Source organism: Mauremys mutica, chromosome 3 (genome assembly GCF_020497125.1).
Source record: "Mauremys mutica isolate MM-2020 ecotype Southern chromosome 3, ASM2049712v1, whole genome shotgun sequence".
Classification (NCBI taxonomy): Eukaryota; Metazoa; Chordata; order Testudines; family Geoemydidae; genus Mauremys; species Mauremys mutica.
In genome coordinates, this window is record NC_059074.1 from 153849293 (window position 1) to 153863017 (window position 13725).

The 13725-nt window shown below is 43.0% G+C and overlaps 1 protein-coding gene and 1 long non-coding RNA gene across 4 annotated transcripts in view; one reads left to right on the forward strand and one right to left on the reverse strand.

Moving 5' to 3' along the window:
• Window positions 1-13725, forward strand: part of PLB1 (phospholipase B1) — a 125026-nt gene that overhangs the window by 52167 nt on the left and 59134 nt on the right. For both annotated transcript variants that reach the window (XM_045009584.1, XM_045009585.1), the window contains 5 exons: window positions 1972-2045; window positions 3969-4012; window positions 4873-4981; window positions 6124-6175; window positions 7509-7589. In XM_045009584.1, coding sequence (XP_044865519.1) covers window positions 1972-2045; window positions 3969-4012; window positions 4873-4981; window positions 6124-6175; window positions 7509-7589 — 360 coding nt within the window. The remainder of the gene's footprint in view (window positions 1-1971; window positions 2046-3968; window positions 4013-4872; window positions 4982-6123; window positions 6176-7508; window positions 7590-13725) is intronic.
• Window positions 5948-8887, reverse strand: LOC123366291. Of its 2 annotated transcripts, none has more exons than XR_006578022.1 (3): window positions 8766-8887; window positions 6667-6791; window positions 5948-6157 (listed from the first exon to the last, which is right to left on the reverse strand). It is a non-coding gene; the product is annotated as an uncharacterized LOC123366291 (long non-coding RNA). The 2 variants fall into 2 exon arrangements; XR_006578021.1 differs by lacking the exon at window positions 8766-8887 and adding an exon at window positions 6919-7139.

Below are 13725 nucleotides of genomic sequence, written 5' to 3' on the forward strand. Positions count from 1 at the left end.
CATGATTCTCTCCCTCTTGACTGGGATTGTTCCAGGCTGCATGGTTCACTGCCTACACTATGAGGTTCTCAACAAGCTGGACTGCCTAAGCAGGCCTGCTTTGCTTTCTTCTCAGAGGCTACAAACCGTGTGATTTGTGTCATAAGGTCCCACACAGCCCTTTCTAAGCAAGCATATTTATTATTAATCAATACAGAGAAAACGTATTTCAAATAATACAAGGACCTGCACACATGCTAATAGACTTACTAGTGATCACTCCCAACTAAACAAGGACTCTGGCAGGTGATCAGTCTTTCAAATCCCCCCAAGCAGTGTTTCTGTGGTTACAAGTTCAGAACAGCTGTTACTCAGAACAAGCACACAAGAAGTAATTCTTCTGCTCTATTCCATGCTGATAAGGTCTCAACTGGAGTATTGTGTCCAGTTCTCGGTGCCATATTTTAGGAAAGATGGGACGAATTGGAGAAGTCCAGAGGAGAACAACAAAAACGACTAAAGGTCTAAAAAACATGAGGAAAGATTGAAAAAAAAAAGGGTTTGTTTAGTCTGGAGAAGAGATGACTGGGGGTTGGGGGACATAAGTTTTCAAGTATATAAAAGATTGTTACAAGGAAGAAGGAGAAAAAAATGTTCTTGTTAACCTCTGAGGATAGGACAAGAAGCAATGGGCTTAAGTTGCAGCAAGGGCGGTTTAGGTTGGACATTAGGAAAAACTTCCTAACAGTCAAGGTAGTTAAGCACTGGAACAAGTTACCTAGAGAGGTTGTGGAATCTCCATTATTGGCGGTTTTTAAGAGCAGGTTAGGCAAACACCTGTCAGGGATGGTCTAGGTAATACTTAGTCCTGCCTTGAGTGCAGTGGACTGGACTAGAAGACCTCTCGAGATCCCTTCCAGTCCTATGATTCTTGGCATAGGTTAGCCTTTTCGTTATACAGCTGGTGTCTTTGATAGTCAGAGACTGCAAACAGGTAATCAGCAGACAGTGCTTCTCTCCTCAGAGTGTAGCATCCAAAGGTTGGGTCTGGAGGTGGGAATTTGCATTTGCTTCCCTTGAGTATTTCCTAGGAAACCCACTCAACTTTGTTTGCCCTCAAGGTTCCTTCTTGTCTGGCATGTTATGTAAAATAGTCTTTTGACACTTATAACTAAGGCTGTGTGTCTGTCACGGAGGTCGTGGAAGTCACGGGAGGGGGCTCAGGGCTGGGGCAGGGAATTGGGGTGCAGGTGGGGGGATGTCCCAAAAGTGGCAGGCATGTCACTGCAGCTCTTAGCTGGAGGGGCCACGGGCTCTGCGCACTGCCGTCCACAGGCACCGCCCCCACATCTCCCGTTGGCTGTGGTTCCCAGACAATGGCAGCTGTGGAGTTGGAGCTCATGGCAGGGGCAGCGCGTGGAGCCTCCTTAGCCTTCCATCCCACTAGGATCTGCAGGGATACATGGAGCTGGGTAGGGAGCCTGCCAGCCCCACCAACTCTCTCACCCCAGCACTAGCAGGGGTCCCAGGTCACCACCACCTGGCCCCCTCCCAGCACCAGCAAGGGTCCTGGGCCGCATGCCGCCACCTGCCCCACCCCACCAGCAGGAGTCCTGGGCCGAGTGCTGCCAGTGTATTTATTCCTATTATCTTAAATGGACTTAAAGCTGTTTTGGAAAGTTTAAAAAATTTTCAACAAAAAGGGACAAATTGTCCCTGAAAATGTTCCCATTTTTGACAAGCTCTAAATTAACTTCCCTTAAAAGGCAATCATATCTAATGTGGGTTACTCCTCTGCGTCATCCCATCAAGAATAGACAGGCTTCAGTGGTGTGGAACTGAAATGCATTATTTGTTCTTAAAAGGACTGAGGGTATCTGGAGTGTAGCTTGGCTCATTAACCTTCCTTCTAATTGCTTTTATTATGATCAGACAGAGTGGATGGCTTTATCTGGAAGGTCTATTCACACTCTCCCTTTCCCTTGGTATCAGGCAGGTAATGGGGCAGGGTCTAAACCAAACGACGTTCTCGACGTTCTGACACAGTACCGAGGTCTCTCCTGGAGGTGAGTGCCCTAAAATTCTGTCCCATCTAAATGCTCGTTTTTGTCCTTGGGGAAACTGTCATGGTCTTTGAACTCTGGGCCCTATGGCTGCTGAGATACATTTCTCGTCTGGCATAAGAATCTCCCTAGGCTACCACTAAAAACACAGGAGAGATCCTGTTGTGACAGGCTGACAATATCTTCCTGAAATATCCTAGCTGGTTAGCAGGTGTTGATCTTACTAGGAAATAGTTAAGTGGGTTTTGCTGACTCAGGTCAGGTCATAGTCACCTGCCTCTGAATATAAAGGAAGTGCTCTCCTGAGAGGATCTAAGGTGTGAGCTGAGCACTCCCAAGGAGCATCCCAGCCTGAGGAGGAGCCTTGAGCTAAACATTGTTCTTATTCATTTCTTTGTTGATAAAGCCAAATCCAAAGAGGGGAGTGAGTTTGGCTTCACTCTCTGTGTGGACTTTGTTTTAGAGCAGGCTGAAAGTGGCACCTGTTCACATCTGTGTTCTTGGTAGGAAATAAGATTTTTATTCATTTGAACAAACTTCAGCCCTCATTCCAAAGCTCCAGCCTTGCATATGCACACCTCCCATCCGAAGTCAATGGAGTTCTACTGGCAAATGGACTGCAGAATTGGGTCCTCATTGCTTCTCTCACTCCACACAAGGTCAATATTTCTCCTGACCCTTTCCCCACTTTAGCTACATTATACAATGCAGCCACTAGTTACAATCAGTACAGTCCTAGGCTTTTATATCTGGCCCTGATATTTACTACACAGTTCAAAAGCGCCATATTGAGAATAAATATTCTCTATATTTTTTGTAACTATGAAAACTTTTGTGATTTAACTATAATCGCAGCATGTTTTCCCCATCATTTCTCACTCATGCATTTGTAATTAGAAATATCAATTGTGTAGTGTATTAAAATACCCTCATTCCAGATTAAAGGCACACTGTAAAAGTAATATAGGCCCAACTTTTTAGGCTTTATTTTTAGGGGGGAATTTCAAAAGAAATTTTTATAAAAATCTAATAACAAACACTTTTTAATAATGTAACATTCCACATTATTAGAAGTAGAATATACAAAAGAATTATTAGTGCAGGAGAAAGTATAAATGTATATAAAGAGAAATTGACCAGTCTAGTTTCTTTCTTCCAACTGAGTGAAATGGAAAAATATATATAAAGTGATCACCCTTTAATCCAATAGAACCTCAGAGTTACGATCATCTTATGAATGGAGGTTGTTTGTAATGCTGAACAAAATGTTATGGTTCTTTCAAAAGTTTACAACTGAACATTGACTTAATACAGCTTTGAAACTTTACTATGCAGAAGAATTTTTTTTTTTAGTTTACATTTAACACAGCACGGCACTGTATTTGCCTTTTTTTTGGGGGGGGGGGAGCGGTCTCTGCTGCTGCCTGATTGCATACTTCCGGTTCCAAATGAGGTGTGTGGTTGACTGGTCAGTTCATAACTATGGTATTCGTAATTCTGAGGTTCTCCTGTCTTTACAATGTTATCTATTTACTAACATTACCAGTATACGGGCATAGTATGAATACTATAGTCATGATGATAACTCACAAAGGATAATTGTATAGATTTTAAAGGGGAACGCTATAGCAAAAATGGTGGCAACTACATTCAATGTTTAAAATTCTCTAATTTCTTTCACTGAAAAGATTTTGACATTCTGTTTAAATGACATCTTTGATTTTCTTGTGGTGAACATGCAATGTGAGGTATGCACAGAGAGTCCGTCTTTAACAAATTTTATAAACAATAATTTGCTTCATCTGTGTATGTATGCAGAGAAACACCATTAGGGGAAGCTCTATTACTTATTCCAATACCTTAGAAAGTAAATATTGTTGACTAAAATTTTTGAAATATTTTCGCTTGTTTATTTCCATATAACAGTACTGGAGGAGATGAAAACATAACCACAGTCACGACACTAGCAAGTAAGTGCCTGTTTTCCTAACCTTGGCATATTTTTTGAACTGTTTAATCATTTAAAGAACAGACATGAAGAAAGGTTTACAATTTTGCAGCACGGCACACTCAATCACTTTACATTCACTAACCAATGGTGAATAAACTTTGCTTAACAGTCACCCCAGTAATTTGCTGTGCATGACATAGCATTATGTTTTGTAATTCCCTGGAAATTGAATTATTTTCGGTATATTATTCTGTCTGAGGCACTTTTGGAATTGCTGAATCAAATTGTTTCAGTCCTTAGACTACAGAGACTACTTACATAACTTTTCTCCTTTGCCCATTAAAAAAAAAAAATCTTAAATGGAGCCAGGCTGCAAGATTTGGATTTCATATGCCTGAATGTTCAAGGGTGATTGGATTTGGAAGGTTTTCAGCTCACTATAAAAGATAAGATCCATTTACAAAATTCAGATCCAGATTAGCACTTTAGTTTTTAACAACTCTGAAGATCAGGGAAGTTTGGACAGAGGGTTTGATACAAACCCATCTCTAAATTTACTGTGAGTATGTAAAGTTTGTAACTTGATTAATATTACGTAGTCTTGTATTACTCAGCAAACTGATCAAAATGACATTGCCAGGTATACTGCCCATGTTGTGCAATCAGTTGAAATTGACGTCTGAATTCATTAAACTGGGTAATCTGGAGATGAAACAATAATTGAGTGGTGAGATTTTTTTTCACCCACAGTATATTAACGGTTACCTTCAAGTTATTAACTGAGCTCTGCTAAAGTCCTTCTGGGGCAAGTTCTGGTTTTAGACTCCAGCTCATTACCCACTGAATTAAGTTACATTTCATGGGTCTCTTCTTTTCCAGATATTCTTCGTGAGTTTAATCCTTCTCTTCAAGGGTACTCCATTGGCAAAGGGGACCAGGACTCATCTAATGCCTTCCTGAATCAGGCTGTGGCAGGAGCTCGCTCAGAGTAAGTGAGGACAGATAAATACTTCTCTCTCTCTTTTTTTTTTTAACGGAGAGTAGATTTTTTTTTAAGTTCCAGTTAGAGACGTGCCAAACCTAGAACATTCTTACAAGTCTGTGAACACTACAAATGTCAGTGGTTTAGACATAAAATGGAATTTAGACACCCCTAATGTTTGATTTTGAAAACTTGGCCAATACAGATGTGCAGAACCCAAACTCGTCCTCTGTACTTAATCTCTAGCCTGACAGCTAAGAAATTTAAGGGCCAGTGTGGCTTTCCTAGTCATAGTAAAGGAAATCTTAGCAGTAACAATATAATATTTTGCCCTACTCTCTCATCCAAGGAGCTCAAAGTGCTTTACAAACATTGAGTAATGAAGCCTCATAGCCCTATGGTGAAATAAATGGTTATTCCCACTTGACAGAGGAATGTGTGGGAGGAGGGGCAGAAGAAATCCTGGTCCCATTGAAATCAGTGGGAGCTTTGCCATGAATTCACTGGGACCAAGATATCACCCAGGGATGCTAAGGGACAGAGAGGATATTGAGCAGCCAAAAATCAGACCATGGCAGAGTTTGGAATAGAACCCAGTTAGACTACGTTCAGTCTTCAATGAAATTCATGTGAACTCTTTGTCTTCTTATTGTAAAGGTTCTTTGTTTGTATTAATACATCCAAAGGGCTAGTAGTTCCTTTTTTCTGGATTTCGGAATTTATATATGTGTCAGTGTGTACCGTGCAGGTGATGCCATATAACTTATAACAGTAATCTCACAGAGAGAGAGAACTCCCAGTAACTGTGAGTTTTCTATGGCTGCTATCACTCAAAGAGATTATCCTGGTCGGCTGTATCCTTCCAGTTGTCTGTAGGATGAAACAAAATAAAATCGAAGCATAAAGAGTGGATTTTTTTTAAAGTGTAATTACAAGAAATGAAAGACTGTTTCTGAATGCAATTCACTGGGAGGCCATTTTTTAAATTCTCTTAAACCTGCACTGCTCACAGTGACCCTTCATCCCATTGGAAAGGGCTGGATTTTTCTCTCTCACAGCTCATTGTCACTTTTCTAACAGCACTGGTCATCGGCAGAGATGATGCAAGGCAATCTCATTCATCGGTCGTCTTCTTTTTTAATATTTAGGAATGTCCCTTCGCAGGCGAGGAGACTGGTGGACCTGATGAAGAATGATACTGTGAGTCTTGGCTGGCATGAATATCTTTAAGTAGGATGCAACTGTCTTGGGTCATTAGTCTCTAACAGCACAGCAGATCAACAGTAGATGTCAGGCAGAAATCTATGAGTAGGGCAATGATAAAGTGGATAGAATGCAACATCCCTCCGTGCAGGGTCTGTTTCAGCATACCATCAAGTAGGGCTTTTTGTCTTCATTATATAAAGGGTTGGTTTTTTTTTTACAGTGAGGTGACTAATGCATGCTAGTTACCTTGCTGTAAAATCCTAGTGGAGACAGGTTTTTACCATTAAGAAGCTAGGCAACTTGGTCTACACAATACCCCAGCTGGTGGTTGACTTTGTAGAGCTTAATTCACAATACAGCTACAGCACCTTGTCTCCACTGGGATTTTACAGCAAGGTAACTAGCATGCATTAGTGGTTTTTAAAAAAAAAAAAGCCCAACTTCTTTGCAGTGAAGACTTTAGTCTGAGTTCCCACAGCAGTTACCTCCAGCCATCACCTTTCTTGGACTGTTGTCCTGTTGTTCTCTCCCTCCAGACCAGGGCCTTACATTGCAGACTTTTTCAATTAACTGTGATCACCTCAGCAGGTCTGAACTGCAGTTGTGTCCCCTGAGAGAATGACAGGGTTAGCCAGTGACCAGCCAGTTATCACAAAGTTTGTTTTATTCAGAACAAAAACATTTCAGAGAAAGCATATCTTAAAACATTAAACAGCTCATATGCATGCCTAACTTACTAAGTGGTTACCCATCTTCCATATGGAGACCTGGAAGATCTAAAAATACTTCAGGTCTTCTGCAGGGCCTGTGTCTGTGGTCACAGTCTTATGCCTGTCAGTTCTTGATAGTGTCTGACTCTCCCCAGGTCAGGGCTGTCATTCTGTACAGATTCAAGCCCTTTGTGTGTTCTGAACCTGGTCAAACCAGTGGTGTCTCTTCCTCAGGGCAAACTTAACTGACTTTTTATCTGTATTGTTTCTAATGGAGATTTGCATTAATTACCCTCCATTGCTTTTAGTTCCTGCAGGAAATGTACTTATCCATTTAGCCAGGAATACAATCACTAACAAGCTCATAAAGATATATAAAATAAAATTGAACAGTAGTCTTTGAATATTCCATGATTCCATCGCATCACATCTGTCACCATAGCGCTCAAAGTCCCTCAGCCATGACCAGAACTCCATTGTGCTAGATGCTGTACAGGCACACAGAAGGACATAGTCCGTGCCCCAAAGATAAACTTAATTCTCTTTTAACTTGTTGCACAGCAATTTTTTCCTTATCTTATCTTATCTTTTTTATTTTATTTTTTTCCTGACTACAGAGAATAAATTTCCAGGAAGACTGGAAGCTCATAACACTTTTTATAGGAGGAAATGACCTGTGCAGATTCTGCAATGATCCAGTAAGTCACTAGGGATTTTAGATGTGTCTTTTATGTGAACTTGCGATATCGTTATTACTTGGTACATTTTGGAGAGTGGAATAGTGGAGCTCAGCTAGGTAGACTTAATGGACCAAAACTGGCTAGGCCACACATGGACAGTTCTCACCATTTCTCTTGAGACTTGATGGTCATTACACCTGAGATTGAGATAAAGTAATGTAATACCATTGATTATTTGATTGTATCTACTTTATTTTGCTACAAACTAAGATAACTTTCTGTTGATTAAGTTAGTTCTTTCCATATGTAGATAAGATAATAAACTGTCAAGGATTTTCCCCATTTCATCTTACCAATGTGCGTATCTTTTTCCCTCTCACATGCTACCAGCATCCAACATGATATGTCTACCACCAGATACATGGACATGAGAGAGGTTCTATCCACAGTTCATAGCAAACTCCTGATTAATGTCCAACCTCCTCTATGCACCTCTCACACAGTTGGTGGGACCTTGTTGTTTTCCCTATATACTAAGAGCACAATGTGTGCTTTCCATTCTAGATGACTGATTTCAGATAAAGGAAAATAACAAAGAAAGACTGTAAAGTCTCCATGAAAGAAAGTCAGCAAACACAATGACTTACTAACATTCTGCATCTGAACTGAAAAACAAGATGGCAGAGGTCTGTGCAGGAGGGTGGGAGGCTCCTCTTAAATTCAGAGATCAGCATGATGTCTTCTTTATGTTACAAACCAGAATGTGGCTTGGTGAGCAGAGAAGCAGGAAATACGTAAGGGAAATGAGTGTGTTGTCTGGGTTTACAGAATGGACTAAGGGGGTGTCATTAAGAACAATGGGATGAAATTGAGCCAAGCAGAATTAAGGATGAATATCAGATGGGGGGGACGACGACACTTTTAACAATAAGGTCTTATTAGACTATTTTGTAATTTCATAAGAGATGGGGTAAACGCCAAATTACGTGATACAATTAACAGAGCTATTCAAATATATTGTAGGGGAAAATCTTGCCCTGGCAGAGGGAAATGGACAAGATGACCTAATAGATTTTTTTTCACACTAATTTCTCTGTTTGTCTGGTACACTTTTCTGCATGGGATGTACTTGCAAATGAGATTTCATGGAACTCAAGGACTAAATGAGAGGCAAGTTGCTAATAGCCCACACACCTGACTTAAAAAATACTTTGATATTTTACATTATATGAGAAGAATGTTTCTTCAGACTGATCTCCATTGATGAAAGTCTTAGTGATGGGACAGCTGTGCTTCTGATACTAGCTGATAGTGAGTGTGGAGGCAGTTATGACATCTCACCAGTAAGCCCAGTGGAATTGGCTCTGTGAATGGCCTCTGATGGTTGCCAAATCCTTCCTGTTGTGTATTTGGTTGTCATGGTTTTGTTGCTATGGCAACTGAGTTAGATTATTATGGGTTAGCTCAACCGGTTTCAACCGGCTGAGAGGCTCTCTGTATATATGTAAATAAAATGGAGGTTTTGGTTAGCTGCCTGCTCTCTGGCCTCAAGTGATTGCTTCCTACACCGGCTGCCCCAAGGATATAACACTGGCGACGAGGATGGGATTCCGGTGCTGCTCCAGTAACAGAAGGAAGTAGAAGTTAAGGTAAAGAACAAACAAACAAAAAAGCTGCTTGTTGCACTGACTGTGAAAGTGAAACTAAAAATCATGGCTACTCTGACCAGGCCCCTGGAGCCTTTTGATGAGAATACAGAGCAGTGGCATGTGTATACTGAGCGTTTTGAGCTTTTTGGTATTGCAAATGACATTACAGAAGCGAAGAAGGTGCCAATATTCTTAACTGTTGTAGGGGCTAAAACCTACTCTCTGCTACGCAGCTTACTACACCCTGTTAAGCCTGAGACTAAATCTTACAGTGACATTGTGGAAATCCTGGGGTCTCATTTCTCCCCAAAACCACTGGTAATTGCTGAAAGATATAGGTTCCACAAAAGAGACCAAAAGGAAGATGAAACAGTTGTACAATTTGTAGCCATTTTAAAAAAGCTAGCAGAACACTGTGAATTTAAAGAAATGTTACATGATGCCCTGCGTGACAGGTTAGTGTGTGGCCTGTACAGTGAAGCTATATGGAAGCGCCTACTGACAGAGGCTCAGCTTACCTTACAGAAGGCTGTTGATATTGCTGTCTCCATGGAACTGGCTACAAGGGAGGCACAATACATCGGTGCACCCCCTAGGGTGCAAAAAGTGTCACAAGAACCGACCCACAAAACTGTGCAGAGTCAAGAATGTTACCGCTGTGGTAAGCCGGGTCACCAGGCATCAGAATGCTGGTGTAAGGACCTGGTGTGTCGACACTGTGGCAAAAAGGGACACATTGAGTGTGCCTGTAAACAAAAGAAAAAGAGGCCTGTGGTCTGGCCGACAAAAAGAGGAACCCTGCATACCCTAGAGCAGACCCAGGATGATCAAGGTGACACCTCATCGCAAGAGGAAGTGCCACTGCATGTTTTGTCTTTGGCAATGGGCTCACATGAATACTGGGTAACCCCGTTATTGGATGGCAAACGTATACGCATGGAACTGGACACCGGTGCAGCCGTCTCACTGATCTCCGAGACTGTGTATAAAGAAAAGCTACAGCATCTTCCGCTTAAGGCAACAAAAACTGTTCTGAAGACGTATACGGGAGAAGCTGTGCCTATGCTGGGCACTATTGATGTTAAGGTGGAGCTCAATGGACAGGTGGCTAAATTGCCACTGTTTGTGGTGAGAGGTAACTACCCAGCCTTAATGGGTAGGTCTTGGCTTGGGAAGATTCAACTGAACTGGGCAGAAGTGCACCGGATGACTAAAGAAGAAACCAGTCTAACCCCTATACTAAGGAAACATGCTGCTGTTTTTGGAGATGATTTGGGAAGTATGAAGGGAATCACTGTGACATTGAACATTAAACCTGGCAGTCCACCAAAATATCTGAAAGCCCGAACTGTGCCATATGCCATCAGGCCAAAAGTTGAAGCAGACCTGGAGCGCCTGGTCACCAATGGAGTCCTAATACCAGTTACCCATAGCTCATGGGCCACTCCTATCGTTCCAATCGTGAAGAAAGATGGCTCTCTCCGGATTTGCGGTGATTTTAAAGTCACTATCAACCCAGTGTTGTGTGCAGAGCAATACCCGCTTCCCCGCATCGATGACCTCTTCGCAGGCCTGGCTGGGGGACAAAAGTTCAGTAAGATTGATCTGAGTCAAGCATATTTACAGATGCACGTCGATGAAAAGTCCCAAGAGCTGTTGACTATTGTGACTCATAAGGGGCTTTATCGATACTGTCGTCTACCCTTCGGAATAACATCTGCTCCCGCCCTGTTCCAGAGGGCTATGGACCAGATCTTGTGTGGCTTGTCAGGAGTTCAGTGCTATCTGGATGATATCCTGGTCACTGGAAGAAATGAAGAGGATCACTTAAAGAATTTAGAGGCTACCCTACAAAGACTGGAAGAGTATGGCCTACGAGTTCGCAAAGACAAGTGTGAATTCTTCAAGCCCTCTGTTGAATATTTGGGACATATCATTGATTCTGCAGGTCTTCATAAGGCCCCTGCAAAAGTTAAAGCTATTGTGGAGGCTCCCCCACCTCGAAATGTAAGCCAGCTGCGCTCGTTTCTAGGACTCCTGAACTATTATGGAAAGTTCATCTCACAGTTAGCCACACTGCTAAAACCACTTCATGAGCTGCTTGGGCAGAACAAGGCCTGGAAGTGGACTGAAGCCTGTGATGTTGCGTTTAACAAAGCTAAGGATGCATTGCTAAATTCTGAAGTTCTAACGCACTTTGATCCATCCTTACCACTGCAATTGGCCTGCGATGCCTCCCCTTATGGAGTGGGAGCAGTCGTGTCACATATTATGCCTTCAGGAGAAGAGAGACCTATTGCTTTTGCTTCACGCACTCTAAGCAAAGCAGAAACTAACTACGCCCAAATCGAACGTGAGGCATTAGGAATTGTTTTTGGAATTCGGAAGTTTCATCAGTACCTGTTAGGGCGAAAATTTACTCTTCTCACAGACCATCGACCTCTGACATCAATTTTTGGACCTTACACAGGCATTCCCCCATTAGCTGCTAGTCGTATGCAACGTTGGGCATTGTTACTTTCAGCACACACATATGAAATCAAATATCGGAAATCCACTCTACACGGCAATGCAGATGGCCTCTCAAGATTGCCTTTGCCGGTCAAACACCAAGATAGTGCCCACAAGGAAATCTTCTACTTTGAACAGGTAGAGAATACACCCATCACTGCTACTCAGATAAAGAAGGCAACTCGCGTTGACCCAGTATTGTCCCACGTTATGGACCTGGTGATGCATGGAACATCTCGACAAACCTCTCCGGTCTCATCCGACCTTGTTCCCTACATGTCCAAGCGGACGGAGTTATCGGTCCAATCTGGTTGTTTGTTGTGGGGGAGACGTGTCATTATTCCACCACCACTGAGATCACAGATGTTAGAACAGCTACATTCCGGTCACTGTGGAATAGTGCGCATGAAGGAAATTGCACGAAGCTATTTTTGGTGGCCTGGACTGGACAGCGCTATTGAAGAAAAGGCAAAAGCTTGTATGTCATGTCAGGGTGTGAGGAATGCACCCCAGTGGGCACCCCTACACCCATGGGACTGGCCTGAAAACCCGTGGCAACGTATTCACGTTGACTTTGCTGGCCCCCTTGAAGGAAGCATGTTCTTGGTGGCAATAGATGCCCATTCTAAATGGCCAGAAGTCTCTATAATGCAGTCCACTTCTGCAGAGAGTACTATCCAAAAACTACGAGGACTCTTTAGTCGTTTCGGTCTGCCAGAACAACTTGTGAGCGACAACGGACCGCAGTTCGTTTCTCAGGAGTTTCAAAATTTTATGAAAGCAAATGGGATACACCACATCACGTCAGCACCATATCATCCGTCCACCAACGGATTAGCTGAAAGATTTGTGCAGACAATGAAAAACGCTTTGAAATCAGCAAGGGGACAACACTCCATTCAAAAGCGTCTGGATACCTTTTTACTTTCCTACAGAAACACACCTCATGCTACGACCCACGCATCTCCGGCCTTTCTAATGATGGGACGACAGCTGCGCACTTGCTTTGATCTGCTGAAACCTTCTGAACCCCGACCAATTGTGCAACATCAGCAGCAATATCAAGTCATCAGACGGGCACCCAGAGCAAAAGACCGACCCTTTAGCCTGGGACAGCCAGTTTTGGCTCGGAATTATACTTCCAGGGCTAAATGGGTTCCGGCCACAGTCATCACTCAAACAGGACCTGTTTCCTACACAGTCCGGACTGCAGAGAATCTTACCTGGCGGCGACATGTAGATCAGCTGTTGCCAGGTCATGCCAGTCCTCAGGACCCATCTGCAGTTGAGGGGTCTGACTTCACCTCTTCTGGTGAGGGATCGAATCACGAGTCACCTGTTTCTGACTGTTCTCCTCCATTACTGCCGGCGGCTGAGATACCCCTTTGCCCAGCACGAGCTGATACCACCTCCTCACCTGTTCGTGCTGCGGACCCTGAGCCCCTAGTGCTTTCGGGTGCAATAACACCAGTAGTTCGCCGTAATCCACCTAGAGACAGAAGGCCTCCTCATCGGCTGGATCTTTAGCTAGGGCGAACCCACGGTTATGGGGCAAAATAATCCCCAGGGTTTAGCCGGGAATGGAGGCAGTCTACCCTCCTTCTCTAGTCTAGTGTGTGTTTTATTTAGGGGATGTTCTTATTAGGGGGGGAGGAATATGTTGTGTATTTGATTGTCATGGTTTTGTTACTATGGCAACTGAGTTAGATTATTATGGGTTAGCTCAACCGGTTTCAACCGGCTGAGAAGCTCTCTGTATATATGTAAATAAAATGGAGGTTTTGGTTAGCTGCCTGCTCTCTGGCCTCAAGTGATTGCTTCCTACACCGGCTGCCCCAAGGATATAACACTTCCTTCCTATGATGATGCTTAAGGAGGGAGCTGGGGAACCAGAGATGCTCTAGAGCTATTTGTTGTGCCAATGTACCCTGAACCAAGAGTCCAGTCACTGTAGTCTAAGAGTCAGCTAGTAGCTTCTGTATCTGCCTGAGGAA